The sequence below is a fragment of the Falco punctatus genome (genome assembly GCF_963210335.1).
Source record: "Falco punctatus genome assembly, chromosome: 9".
NCBI lineage: Eukaryota > Metazoa > Chordata > Aves > Falconiformes > Falconidae > Falco > Falco punctatus.
This window is the reverse complement of record NC_137589.1, coordinates 35,720,628-35,735,900: the sequence shown is the minus strand read 5'-3', so window position 1 is coordinate 35,735,900 and position 15,273 is coordinate 35,720,628. Positions and strand designations below refer to the sequence as shown.

At 41.1% G+C, this 15,273-nt stretch overlaps 1 protein-coding gene across 8 annotated transcripts in view; it reads right to left on the bottom strand.

The window, feature by feature from the left end:
* ATRNL1 (attractin like 1) overlaps positions 1-10,139 on the bottom strand; it is a 570,901-nt gene extending 560,762 nt beyond the window's left edge. For all 8 annotated transcript variants that reach the window (XR_013930596.1, XR_013930597.1, XR_013930598.1 and 5 more), the window contains exon 1: positions 8,787-10,139. Coding sequence is in view for 5 of the 8 variants with exons in the window: in XM_080403249.1 (XP_080259375.1) it covers positions 8,787-9,073 (287 nt within the window). In the remaining 3 variants the exon portion in view is untranslated. The remainder of the gene's footprint in view (positions 1-8,786) is intronic.
* Between the last annotated feature and the right edge of the window lie 5,134 nt (positions 10,140-15,273).

Below are 15,273 nucleotides of genomic sequence, written 5' to 3'. Positions count from 1 at the left end.
CTATGGCATATGACAATATTTTGTTTATAACATTTAATTCAAGGTTGGGGGTTGGGTCTTTGGGGGTCTCTACCTTCCAAAATAAAAATCTTATGTGACAGTCAAAGTACAATTTTTTTTCCAAGAATTCTCTTGAATAAAAGAACAAGTTATTCTCCAAATATTCTGCAATAATACAGACTGCTTGCAAGTTTTAGGTCCATCTGACCTAACGAGGAAGCAATTTTACTTATTTGAGATATACAGCGCAGTTTGAACAACATTACTTCATGCCATAGTATTTGTCATATTCTAGCAAGAAATGCATTCTCTAAAATGGTAACTAGTTTACTAGCTGTTCCTCGTCATTACATTGATGGGTCACCTCAAGTCTTTAACCTTACAGGAGGCGTTATTTTCTTCTTACAGATGAGACACTGGAGCACATAAATTATGGAAGGAATTCACAAGTAAACATAGACACTAAGTGTCATTTTATGTGCACTTGGTCTTTAAGTACTTCAGTAGTTGTTCCATTGCCAGGTAGTCTTAGATCCTGGCTTCAAAATTTCCTCCCTAAATCACGGTTCTCAGACACGTGCTACTTAAAACTTGGAAATATTCTGTGGCTAGCTTCTTTCTAAACATCATTAGCATGAACAAACTAGATATTTTGCCATCATATGATGGTAGTAGCACATTTCCATCCTTAAGAAAGAAATATAAAATACCGATTCAAACAGATCCTGGAATCGATTTCTTTTAAATTTGGGGAGAGATTTTACAGTGAATTTGTTTTTTTGCAAAAAACTGTTGCATTAACAGACACTTTATGAATTACTTTACCCTATAAAATATATATTTTTATTTATATATATATAGGTATATAGAATAGTCAATAGACCTGGTGGCTGCATTATTTCTCAGAGGTCTAAAAGCTTAAGGTTTTTCTGTGTGCAGGAGACATCAAACCCAAATGCAATTCTTGTACCTTGTGAATAAACATGAAATAACAGACAGCGTTGAGCTCAGATCCATCATTTCTCATTAGGGTTTTACTCCACACGGAGCTCTGAAATCATTGCGACTCTTCGGTCCACTCATTATACGCCTTTAAAAACGCATAGGGTAACCTGTAATACTAGTTTGAAAATTCCCACTGCTCATCCACCTCACAAGAAAACATACACTTTGCTTATAGGCTACTTAGTTTTGCCTATAGTTCCTTTATTACTTTTAAGTGTTGCAGTTCATTGAAGTACCCATGTTTTCAGGTGTCATCATAATTTATTCCTCCTTACATGATTTTTGTAGCATCTTTTCCAAGACTGGACTATACAGCTAGTAATAAATTCCATGGACAGTGACAGATATTCTTCAGTACTGCATGCATTTTCCAAAGTATTTTTTTGTTGTCTATGAAGTAGTGTTTTAAAGTAAGTTTGTTTTGTGGGCTTTTTTTTTTTCCCACCAGCACTTCAGTTAGTATGTGTAAGAATAACCCAATGACATTCCTGCAGCATCTCACATTACCTCCTACCTTTTCTCCCTACATTTTGGTACAATTAAATCAATTTCTAGTGCCGTGTGACAGACTGATCTCTTAAAAACTACTCTTACTCATTTTTAAAAGGTGACAAGAGCTATAGTAATGCCTTCCAAAATATGATCACCGTGCCTCCTTTTTCATTAAAGGAAGTAAGAGGTGCACAGTGTAAGACTACTTATGCGCCAAATTAAATTTAAAACATAATAAATACTAAATGCTTTAACCAGTATAGACATTTATGTATCCTTTTTAGACACACTGAATTTTTTAGACACCCATAGCAATGGCAACCAGCTTTTGGTGCTGTCTTAAGACCTGACAGGGTCATCAGCCATCTGTTCCCATACTTATTTGCTTAAGTAACTAACTGCTTACTCCACAAACAAACTAGACTCCAGAATTTTGCCTAAATTGCATTTGGATTCAGTCCTATAGATGGTCTCAGAGTTCCACACAGAAAGGGACTCTGTACATTGTTAATTATCTATTGCTTGGGGGCAAGGAAGAGTGGTCTTTTTAAGAGATCGTAGTTCCATCCCAAACACATACATGCCTGTAGCCCCACAATGAAATGCCATCCACATAGGGGAGGCTGTGTTCAGTACACAGACTAGCTCGAGAAAAGCAGGGCCACATAATCAATCACTCGATACTGAGGATGCAACAACTCTGAGAAGACTTGTGAGGCAGAAAATAATGAACGGCGTTGCCAGCACAGTGCTAAGCTTAGAAGCGCTCTCTGCAGCTGCACACAGCAGGACACCAAGCAGCAGAGGAGTGGTTACTCTGCTTCTACATTTCACCAGTACCACCATTACCAAAAGAACAAGCATCTAGTTCTGACATTCATAGTTCAGGAATGAGGAAAAATAAGGAAGGCTAAAAACCAAGCCAGCAATCAAGTATGGAAAAAATTGTTTTGTGCTTAGAGATATGGTTTAGTGGTGACTTGGTAGCGCTTAGGTTAATGGTTGGACTTGACGATCTTAAAGGTCTTTTACAACCTCAATGATTCTATATTGAGACAAGGAACACTCTTACTCCATTCTAAGTGAAGCAAACGTGACCCTTTTTTCACCGACACAGGGAACACAGACCTGACTTACTGAAGGCTCTGCAGTGAAGGCCAATCTCAAACCATGAGAAAACAGGGAATTTTAAAGAGACAAAAAATGAGGTAAGGTAGATTTTTCTGGATGGGGGATTATACATTTGATTTTGCTGGTTATAGCAAATGGTGCTGATAACTAAGCAATGCAAGAACTCTGAAAGTCTGTAATGAGCTTTCAGTCAGTGGAAGTGTCTTCAGACATGTGCAGATGCTTTTCTAAAACACATGTTCAACTCAGAAATTAATTCCATTACCTTACAGCCTGCATAAGACAAGCTCTAAGAACATTCGGTCTTGTCTATATACTAAAAAAAAAATATGGAAAAAACATTCAAATGGTTTAGTGGTGGACCTGGTAGTATTAGGTTAACAGCTGGACTCTGATCTTATGGGTCTTTTCCAACTTAAATCATTCTGTATAGGATGTATTAAAAAAACAACAAAAATACACTAATAAAAATATTTTTTTTAAGTTTTAAAAAGATAGCTTTACTTTCACAAAAAAACCACTTCTCACTGCAGATTGTTTAACTTGTAGGATGAGATTGGTATGGTCACATGGCTCAGGCTTCTACATTTCAAAACAAGATTTTGATAAAAAATTAAGTCCTTACAAATTCAAAACCTCTTTATCATATCAGCTATCACTGTATTTTAAAATGTTAGCACAGAGAGAATAAGTCACATTGGAAGAAATATTTTTCAAAGAATCACCACTAAAATAAATTTAAATAAAGATCCCATTTTATAAGGATAAAATCATAATCACTGATGTTTCTACTAGTTTAATTATATTAACATTCACATGTTGAGTTATAAAAAGGCAATTTGCAGGGTAAAATCTCACACACAATTCCACTGATGTCAATAAGAATACTTAGGCACATGTCTTGAATCAGATACAGGCTATGCTGATGACAAAGGCAATTTTGTAACTGAACGACTGACTTAGGATTTCACCCTGTATAATATAAGTTGCACCAGTTTAATGGTGATTTGTTTCACATTAAAATTAAGGCAAATCAAGTCTATACCACTTGTAAAAGGGACTTTTTTCCCATCCACACCTGCTCATTCCTGCTACCTCATTTGGGTCAGCAAGAAACTTAAGTGAGTGAAGTAACATGAGGAAACTGAGCCGGCTTAAAAAAAGAAGTTGGCTGGAAGGTGGGGAGACATGTTCCTGTTGATACTTTTGAACTCTCTGAAGGAATATTAATGCTTACATAAGAAGCAGAAAGATGTAATCAGAGGAGCATGAAGGATAAAGTCACAGCTTTTCACAGCAGCATGAATTTCAAGTGGCTGCAGCTAGAACTTGTTTCTAAAGATCACTTTTTATACAATATTATTGTTCATTTACAATCTGCAATTTCAGGACACTTTTGTGAGTCAGCACAATTGAGAGTTTTAGACAGAAATAAGGATGCTGTCTGAAATAATAAAATTTGATACCCTTTTTAACATTTCAGTTGTGAAGGTCCTCGTGCTCAGAAATTGTTTTGTCCTTGAAGAATGCAGAACCTTTTATAGCAGCTCTAGAAATTAAGGAGAACATGCAGGAGGTAATTTAGCAGTGCAATAAGAACATCTGGAGATAAGGTTTAATAATAAAACAGATCCATTTGCTCTTAATCTCTCCATAACAACCAGATATCTAGGACTAGGCAAAGCAGATTAACTGAAGCGGAGGTACTCCAAGGTGCTCACCTGTCCTGTACAGCCTCCTTTGTTACATATGCCAGTTGGGGCTCACAAGTTACCACATAAACAACAGTAACCATCTGGAGACACAATCTACTTCAAAGACAGCATTTTAGAAGATGATATTTCCATTGATTCAGGTACTCAAAAACTTGAGAGGAAGAGCAGTTTCATCCTAATTTTTTCTCTAATGTTCTTCTACACACCAGTGTACAAACCAGAGCTAGAGAAAGGGGCAACTTTTTGTGCCGCCTAGAGGAAAACTCTTTTTTTTTTCTTCCAAGAAGTCTTTCTGGGAGTAGGAAAACTAATGAAAATCCTTTTCCCGTAGTGCTGCATCTCAAGATTGATTGACTTTGACATCTAAATATGTAGAAGCTGTGACTGCAGCTTTTCATGCAGTTGGGCCATTCATAACGTTTGTCTCTCTGAATTCCCTGGAGCATCATAACACAACTCATCGGGGCAGGATTTCCCTCTCCCTTCTGCCCAAACCTGTATCGTGAAAACTGTAACTGACCAACAAATTCAAAGGTGTAGGACAGGGGAAGAAAGTGTGGCAGATGTAGCATTAAAAGCTTCATTTTGTTAATAAATCAATTTATCATAATAAAAGCAGACACTGTGCTTTTATGCTTGTGGTTTTGTTTAAATCTTGGGCACCATGTTGTTTGAAGCTCCCCGTTATAAAAGTAGAACCTACTCACCCTTTAGCTTTCTTATCTTTCCCCTGTCTTCCATAGGCAGGCAGACAGGATTCCTTTCCTCTCTCTTTTTATAACTAAATTTTCCTTTTTTATTATTTAGGGCAAAAAATAATATTTTTTTTTTGCCTTTTGTCAGAGCAGAAGGGAAGAAAAAAATAAAGAAAAATATTTGAGAGAAGGGAATAAGTCAGAATTGTATTCAGATATCCATCCAAAAAAAAAAAAAAAAAAAAAAAAAAGTAAAATAATTCACTGAGGCCTAGATCATTCTGAAAAGTGACTGACACAGATGTGAATGTAATGCAGTAAGAACAGCAACACTTCCATTTATATAATGAATTACCACATGCTTCACAACACAAGGAGTAAACACAAAAATTGATAAATAAGAGTAATAAAATAGTTCTAGAGAATCTTTTTGCCCATTTTTCCCCACCCACCCTTTCATCCAGTCCAGAGCAGCATTTGTATCTACTCAGTCAGTACTTCTACAGGGAAAAGGCAAGGTTACCATAGTACTGTCAATTACTTTTGATACCTGCTTACTAAGATTGATCAATTATTCCTGACTTATCCCTTCTATGTTGTTATTTCTCAGTCTAGAAAAGAAACAAAGCCACAATTACTACACATCTCTCACCAAAGACTTAATGGTCCCAAGTTACCCCTAGGCAGAGTATTTCTCTTATGATAATGTTTCTGATGCTTGCTAATGTGAGTCACTCATTCCCAGAACAGCAAAAATAACCATACTTCACTTGTATGAAGAAAAATAAAGACCTTTTTATTTTCAAGCATTTTAAGCCTACCCTTAACCAAAAAAAAAAAAAAAAAAAAAAAAAAAAACAAACAAACAAACAAACACACACACACAACACACAAACCCCAAACTATTTCCCTCAACTAATCAAATAATCTACTGACAGAAAACGGGTTTCACTGGTGTCCACTTTAGGTCACTAAAAGTTCAGTGTTGATCTTGCCTAAACAGACCCACCCAGGCACTTCAAACTGCTGAAACTTTGAAACACTGTAAACGTTTAGAATAATAAACAAGGCTCTGTTAGCTTTTGTATAGATTGTGTCTACAACCCATAAATTACTTGTTAACGCAGTTTTAATAGCCAAACACACTTCTCAATTGTCCTCATTCTGAAACATTCTTCATAAACATTTCTTAATGATAGAGCCAACTGCTGCAGAAGTGATACACACCCAACATGACTTGTCAAAGGAAAGCACCACTGCTGCAAAAGTCCAGCCATGGCTACTTATGTATAAAGCAGACACTCACACTTCACAGACACAGAAACAACGTGCAAATGGTCCACAATAATAAGTCAAACTGTTAATTGCCACAGAAGTCAGAAAGTTCCTCAATCACTTGGCCATAAGGCAGGCTAGCATCCTTTTTCCAACTCTTCAGCTGGAAATACTTGATTCACCACCCCCTTCAGCCCCCATCTGAATTTTCAGGATGCAAAATACAACCACTCCGAATTCCTGCTTGTGTTGTAAGACACGTTAACATATTTCACGCCATCCCCAACTCACAGGACTTGAAAAAGCTTTAAATTGCAGAATGCTTGTTTTCATTGCAGAGCACACTTTACTTCTAAGAATAAAGATTCCAGATGAGCTATAAAAGATATCACTGTGAAAGCATCCTCAGTAAAAAACAGGCCTCCAACATAACAGAAACAACTTACTTCCATAATGAAAATCACAACGCGTCAGTGTCATTTCTAAAGCTAAGTATGAAAGAATATAAAGGAGTTAATGAGAAATCTATTCCGATTTCACCAAAGCTCCTAATAGCACATCAATTAACCACTGTGTCAGCTTAGCTCAGAAGAGGTGCCCTTATAACATTCAGGCAGAACTTCCTCTAGGTGGGGATGGATTATTAACTTTCTACCAGAAGTGAGAGCCTAACCCACTGTGCCTCCTCACTCGACAAATACAACCAGTGAAAAGACATAAATGCTTTAACAAATGATCAAGCAAATACCCGTAAGGACTGGATAAAGGCTTCAGTAACCATTCAGAGAATATACTGGTTCACCACAAGCTTTGAAATTTAAGAAATTAAAATGTGCTTCCATCCTTGCACTGTTAGGGTCTGTTGTGAGTGGCATCGAAACAAAGAAGGATACAAGTAATCCCTTTAAAGGAAGGAAATAGCAGCTCTGCAAGCCTGTCTCCTGCAGATCCTCACACACAGATTCACCTGGGCCTCCTCTCCTCACTCTCCATCCCTACGCAATTAGCCCATTGTTCCACAGAACAGGACAAACCCCGAGTGCTCAATACATACAGGCAACAAATGACCAACTTAAAACTGTATTAACAAGTTCACATGCAGGAAAGATGTGTAATATTTGCCTGATATTACCTTTATAACTCAAGTTATAATCAAACTGATAGAATCCACCAAATATGATCAATTCATTCTTTCTTTTTCTACAGCATATACATTACTTCAGCCAACATGTCTGACCCCACTACTCCTTAATGTCCCAAGCTAACAAGTTACTGGATTTACTTTTTGTTTATTTAGGAATGAGTGACCTTGAATTAAATGTTTAAAAAAAAAAGACATAAATTATACGGCTTAAATTTTATTGCTCCAAAGAGAAAACAAAACTTAAACACAATTTAAGATGAGACAGTTATTGATACTTTTAACAGGTTAAAAGTACTTTTCCAAAGACAGAATTTGAATTCCCTAAGACACAGCCTCACCAGTGCATTGCTATTAGCTAGGTACTAGAACATTTTCCAGCTATATATGTCAATATACTTAATAGAGTTTCTGCTTTTAAGGGGTGTTTTACAAGGGAATGAAATGAGATGTCCTGTCCAAGGTTATATAGCAAAATAACAGCAAATAGAACTCTTCACAGTCAGACTTTATACTGATACCAAAGGGGGCGGGGGGAAAGTGACAGCCCTATAAATTAAGTCTTCTTTTCCAGTACATATAGAAAAGCAAGTGTCAGGGTGCACTTCCTTCATACTGATCAATGACTCGGCATCACATCCACTTTTAAAAATGAGAAGGTAGTTCTAGTTTCACTGACCACTCACTCCTTTGCAAAAATATGTTACAGTTTGACACTTCGCAGTGTCTCCTCTCCTGCAAACCTGTACACCGAGTGATGTCTATTTCACTGAGTTACACTTTACCTTATCCTGAATGTGCCTGACTAATACCCACTTAGCTAAAGCACTTTGAAAAAGAGGAAGACTAGAATGAGCAAAAGACTTTCACTCTCCAGAAGAAAAAAGTCATTCAAATCCACTGGTCATTTTTGCTCCCTGGGCAGCCCCATCAAGTGCACATGTCATTTCCATGACAATTCCGGAAGGGACAGCAGCTACACAGCTTCAGGCCGGTTTATCCTCGTCTCTCTGTCCCCAGCAAATGGAACAGCCTATTTTCCAGCGGGTACAATTTTCCTTCGGAGGACTGCATCCTGTGTTCTTAAAGGAAGGGAACCTATTGCATCCTTAACTCTGCCACATACTTCTACCGCACATGAACAAAATCACAGCAAACACAAGCCAAAAAAACCACAACGACCAACCCAAAAATACAAACAAACACAAGACCCCAAAAGCAAACAAAACAAAACAAACAAACAAAAAAACCAAAAAAAAAACCGGCAAGTGAAAACGACAAGGAAAGGGTGTAGGAAGGAGGAAAAGGGAATCGCAATAAACAGAGACTTACTTGAATCTGCCCTGGCAGTGTTGGCACTGGTCTCCCACCCAGCCCTGGTCGCAGACACAGGTAGAGTTGACACAATGACCCGAGAAGCAGGAGATTTTGTCGCAGGACTTGGACTGGGACACCTGGGCGTAGAGGGCCAGGTACAAGAAGCCGTAGAAGAGCAGCCAGCTGTTCACATCCAGGAGCGAGGCGAAGCAGCAGCAGCAGGAGGGGAAGGGTCTCCCGGCGCCCAGAGGCGCGGGGGCAGCTCCGGCGCTGCCCAGGTCCATCTTGCCCGCGGGGGCCATGGCCGAGGCGCGGCCGGCGGCGGGCAGCGATGGCAGCGCCTCCCGCGCACCCCGGGCAGGGGCAGCTTCCCCCGGGGAGAGAGAATCCAGCCAGGGAGATTCAAACCCCCCGCTTCCTCCTCGCCTTCCCTTTCCTCCCTCCCTCCCTCCCGACCCCAGCGCTGCCTCCTGCGGCCCCTTCAGCCCTCCGCACCCCGTCACTCCCGAGGGGAAGCCCGGCAGCCCTCAGCCATCCGCCCCTTCTCTTCGTCGTCCTCCTCAGGGCTCATCGCTCCGATCTTCTTCCATGGAGGAGGAGAACTGCCTCTTGACCTTGTGTTTTCTCCTCGCCAGATATGCCCCCCACCGGCGTGCACACACACACACACGCCCGCCCACCACCCTCGCTCATGCAGCCCCCCGGCTCCCCCTTCTCCTTTGTAGTCCCGCGGCCCGCGGCGCAGCAGGCGGCCGCCAGAGGCGCGGGGAGGCGGGGGCCGCGCCGTCCTCTCGCCACTCGGTCCGATGGGAGGCGAGGGCGGCCGGGCTCCGGAGCCGTTACGGCACCCCGCACCGGCGGGGGGGGGGGGGGCAGAGGGGGGGCTCGGCGGCCAGGAAAGGGCTGAGGAGCTCTTATCCTCTCCCCGCGATTAGCCCTGCAGGAAAGAGAGGCGAGAGGAGGGTTAACAGTCCCTCCGCGTCCCAGCTGACAGCTTGCAAGCAGCCATTTTTAAAGACTAATTGTCATCGCCTCTCGGAGCCGCCCGCTCGCTCTGACGCCCCCCCCCCCCCCTCGGCCCGTTTGGATCCGTCCCTCCGTCCGTCCCTCCGCGGCGGGGGAGACCGGCGCGCCGGCAGCTCCCGCGCCCCGCCAGCCTCTCCCGCGCCTTCCCCCGCGCCCAGCGACGGCCGCCCGCGCCCGGTGCTTCAGCGGGCACCGCCGCCCCCGCGCTGCACGTAAAAACAAGGCGGAGGGCGCTGAAGCGGCGCCGGCCCGGCGCCCCCCGCCGCGGGCACGCAGGCCGCCCGCCGCACAAAGCCGGCCAGGCTGCCGCCGCCCAGACCTCGGAGGCCCTACGGCCCCGCGGGGGGGAGACGGGGGGCGGCGGGCGGGGGCAGACCGGGGCGCCGTTAGCGGGGGAGGGGGAAGGGGGGGGGGGGCTCGGGCGCCGTTTGGCTGCCCCCCGGCCCCGCTGAGCGGGCAGATGCCGCTCCGGTGCCTCCCCGCCCGCCGCTGTCTGCCCCGGGTCTGTCTTCGGACTCGTCCCGGCTGCCGCTGGAACAGACGTCGCAGCCGCCGCGGAACCCTTCACCTCCCCGGCGCTCGTGTCACGGGTCACATCCAGGCGCTGCCTTCCACTTAGGGCCCGAGTGGCAACAGAAGTTCCAGGATTTGTAAATACAGCGGCACCGAAGTAATTGTGGTAATAAAGTTGCCTAAAATGTCCTTTTTCTTCCCTGCAAAGCGTGCCGTACACTGCCTTTGTCAACTTTGCTACAACCCGTTTTCATCTTACATTTTTTCTACAAGGAAAAAACAATGAGACTTGCTGTCAAGCAACGAAGAAAATAACAGCAATCAAACCCTCTGAAACCTTCTCGTAACAGTGGCATTGACAATTTATGACATGATGACTCTGTTCCAAGATAAAGAAAAGGTATTTAATGTCATCTCCTGGCACCATCTCAAAACAGACAGGTCCAAAGCGACCCATGTTAGAGTCTGAAATCGGTTCCCAATGAACCCTTCTCCAGGTTCTGCAGTTCTTGGACTGCATAGGAGTTGTTTGGGGTTGGTTTAACCTGCTTTCCCTGGCAGACTATTAAACCCTCACCTGAACTTCCAAAAAACTCGAAGTGCATCAATGCTATAGCAAGGAGCACGGTAACATCCAGCAGTATCTATTTGTACTTCGTGTGAAATAAGAGTCCAACTGCATCCAGCGTTCAGAACTAAGTACAGTGCAAACAGCATAGCAAACCGGTCTGTGCCTTAAGGAATTTACCTTCTTGACAGAGGGAATACCTGAAAGTGTGTGGGGAAAACAGAGGTGATTTGTCCAGTTTCATTGCAGAGGGTGTCAGGAGGCCTGCAAGCTGCTCTCAGTCCAGGAGCCTGTACATTGTCTTCCTAACAGAGCTGAGATAGATCATCTCATTGTTCTGGATCAGACATACTTCTTAGCTATTAGGCATCTCTTTGTATGTGTTTTGTAACGAGTTGGTGAGTTCATGCAAAGAGAGGAAATGGAAATTGTGTTGCTGCTTTATATTTCATGAAAAAAAGCTGAGGCTGAAGCCTTTGTTGAACAGTCTGCTAATTGTACAATATTACATGTGATTAAGGCTGCTGAACAACTGTCCTCTGTTAAATAACATTATGACACCAGAAATGCAGTTAATAGGAGATTATAGTCCAAGACACAAAGTCAGTTCAAGACTGCTCTTTAATCTAGAAATGCTTTAAGCAATATTTTTGCTTACCATGGCACAGAGATACATTCCTCCTCCGCTTTCTCAATTCCTTTATATCCACCAAAAAAGTTCCAAAGCCAGCACTGCCTTTTTCTCAGACTGAAAGATTTTACTTCAGATCTACACAAATCAGACAAATTTTTGAAATTAGCATTTGCAGCAAAGCTAAGATCTCAACAAAATCAGACAAGATATCTACCCCCAAAAGCACAATGATCAATGTGCATTTGTGGATTAAATGTCAACTTTATTCTTCAGTAGTGAACACCCTCCTGCCCCCCACTCCCACTCCCCCCACCCCACCCCCCACAAAAAAAAAAAAAAAGAAGATAAATACAAATAAATACAAATATACATTGGGCAAGACTAATCAGCATTTTAGGTGATTCTGTGAAGCTGGAGAAAAACCACAAATAAGCCATCAGAAAAGGACTAGGGTGGTTATAAAAGGTGCAGAGAATAGTATGACAGTACTTTTACTGCATAAACACTCATAACTAAAAACCTAAAGACAACTATAAAGGTTTCTGGATTCAGAGGAGCAAGGAATAAGCATTGGACAGCTATTGCCTGGCTAAAAAGTAACATGCCATGAAAATGAAGGAATGCAAACCTTTTGGCTGCTGTATGTCACATCAATACAGAAGATATTTCCTAACCCTAGGAAATGAATGATGTACAAACGCCAATTTTGCTTCTCTTCTGTGCTGATTTGATGAGATTTTTTTTTGTGTGTCAGATGAAGTTAACAGATCTGGCTGAGAGAAGTCAGATCTGTCAATCCTTTCATCGTTACATGCATATCTGCAAGTTCCACTTTTCCTGCAAGTGTAACATTTTACACCTTTCATCCTTCCGGTTCTTGACACAGAAATCATTTACACTTTTAAAGGACTAATGTACCAAAATGTCTTGGGTAGAATTTACAACTTAACAGCATTTGAGTAACTTACCAAAAGTTTGAAGTTACTGAATAAAAACAGATGAGATTACAGACTAGAGTAGTGATGTAGAAGGTTATATGAACAAAACCTTCCAAGAATGTATCTGTCTTAGCAGGAAAGAAAAATAAAAAGGAAAAAGTATGAAGGCTTCTTAGCTGTTACTCTCTCAAAACCTAAGCACTAGTATACAAGGAGAAAAATACTGATGCATTTGTGTCCACTCAGCAAAACAGTTTAAAGTATATTTAAAGGTCTTTATGGTTGCTGTTGTGAGGTAGGATGGAGTGGATAAAGGGAAATAGCCCTCAAACTCAGACTTCATCAGTTGTTCAGAATTTCTGCAAGACCTTGAGGACAGGAATACTGTGGAATCCATCCTCCTCTCCACCACCTGCCCCCCCCCACACACACACATACACATACCCACCCCTCCCTGCTCTGCTGGCCCTCTCCTACAGACTGGTATTAATCAAGCCTTGCTGCAGACAACATCTTTGCATAAGGATACTTAGTCCTATTTATGGTACCTAGTGCAGGCATATTTTTGCAGTGATGTTGAGAGGAACAATATAACCAGCTGAACAGAAGAGGGAGAGAAAAAATTACCTTTGTGGTTGACCTCTTTGCAAGGATATTAAGAGAAACAAATGTTTTATTTGCCCTTTCCCTTCTCCTTGGGACAGATATTATCAGACTCATTAAGTAAAAGGGGCCAAGCTCTGCACTGCTTCTGGGCAGCGATATATAGATCTGAGTTGGCCTGATGACATATTGGTAAAACTAGCATGTGGATTGCTGTGGTGGAGGTAAAGGCTGCCAAGTGATTTCATACAGTTCCAAGAGCTGTTCTAGCTTAACACCTCAGAGTAGTGTACAGGCTTTATGGTGTGCAGTGTGCAGGCTTCTTAATGCCCCTTGCAAGTATAACTATAGCATAGGCTTCCCCTTTTCTTTCCAAACATGCACACAACACTTTGGGTGGAAGACAGCATAAGGCTTTTTTTCCTAAATCCCATGCTACTTTTTCACTGAGTCACCTAAGCAATTCCTTATAACCCTTTCTGATATTATGAAAACCATCAGTCTCTTCCATAAGGTAAAACAACTTTATCCTTACTCAGCAGATTCTAGTGCTAACAGAATAGTGCGTGTTATAATTTTCTGTTTGTACTTGTCTTATCCGGTAAGTCAATTCTTGGGAGACATCAATTTTATAAGATTAAAAATATAAACCTTCCCTTGCCTACTCTTTTTTTTTTTTTTTTTTTAATTTAGTAAGAAATAAAGTTCATAGAAAATTCACTGTCACCCTTCTAAAATGAAATCTTGATAGAAAATCTTACCTTTCTTGACACCCATCATGTGTTTTGCTAGAAGAGTAAGTCAAGCTTGTTACTGTCATCTCCAGTAAGTACTGGTGAGCAAACTGCTGTACAACAAAGACTGTAAGTGCCATAGGAAGCTTACCGAACTCAGAAAGAACTATGAAACAAAGGAGGGGAAAATTTATGTATATGTTGTTTTATCAAAAGCCAATATCTGGAGAAAAAGCATTAGGGTCGGTTCAATATTTTTTATGCATGTGCATATGCCAAGGTATAAAATCTATTCTACAAAGATGGAGTCAGACTTCTACTGAAATGTTTGTTCCTTTGCGGATTCTTTTCAACAAAAAAAAAGGTAACTACATTTTTACACACTTCTTTTAAAATTGTGGACTTTGGATCAAGAATAACAGGATGAATTCCAGGTTGGCTTCAGGTCCATTTAAAGTTGAAAGAGACCAGAAAAAACGACACACCAGGCAAAACCAAATTCTATCAGCACTGACAATGACATTGTCGTTATTTGAAACACCTGTCTACTTTCAAATAACAGTTTACTGAACCAGGAAATAAAATCATATTTTCTTTTTCATATACTTTCTCTACACATGCTAAAAATTAAATAGCCAAGCTCAACCTGATAGCGTTTCCATCCATGACTGAATGAATCTGTTGACACTGATCTTGACTTAGTGTGATCCTTTGAAATTTTTTTAAACAGAAAGTTTTTAGGTGTCTTTCTACTGAATAGATGTGTAATTGTGTGCCATGCTGAAACCTTGATGCATCCTGCAATATATTACAAATTACCTAGAAAACACCACATACTCTACTGCAAATGTCCCTTCTGCTGAGTATTTTTCTGCATCCATTCTGCTGCACTTAATTTTCACTGCTATTCCTTCTGGAGTTTTTCACAATCCTGTTTAATCATGACTAAGCTAGGGCATTTTTTCCTTGTCAGCAAACCTCCATCTCACAACTCAACCTTTCTTACACATCGTTAGTAGGTATACTGAATTTATCCAATACCTTTAATGATCCCAAAGGGACTCCGCTATCAAGACTTTTTCTAGCTGAGAAAGCATTTACTTGAGTTATTTTCTCTGATTCTTTTCTAAATCAGGAAATTGTCTTTGGGATTCATATCACTGCTGCCTTTATTTCTATATTTGTTCTTTGTATGTATAAGTTTCAGCAAAATACTGAAAAAATTATTTGATGGTAATAACTTACTGGGATTTACACCTGTCCTTCAGAATTTAGCAGGGGTTTCTGTATTTTTCTGGATAAGGCTAGTTTGCTGAATTACATGAAAAAAAGCCTTACTAAAATATTCTGAAAATCAAAATAAACCATATGTTCCAGTTTTCCCTTAGCCACTGTTTTATCTTTGCAAGTCTTAGGAAGACTGCTTTAATTATTAGTAGCTTGCTGTTTTTTCCTCATCACATTATAATTTACCCCAGAGCTTTGT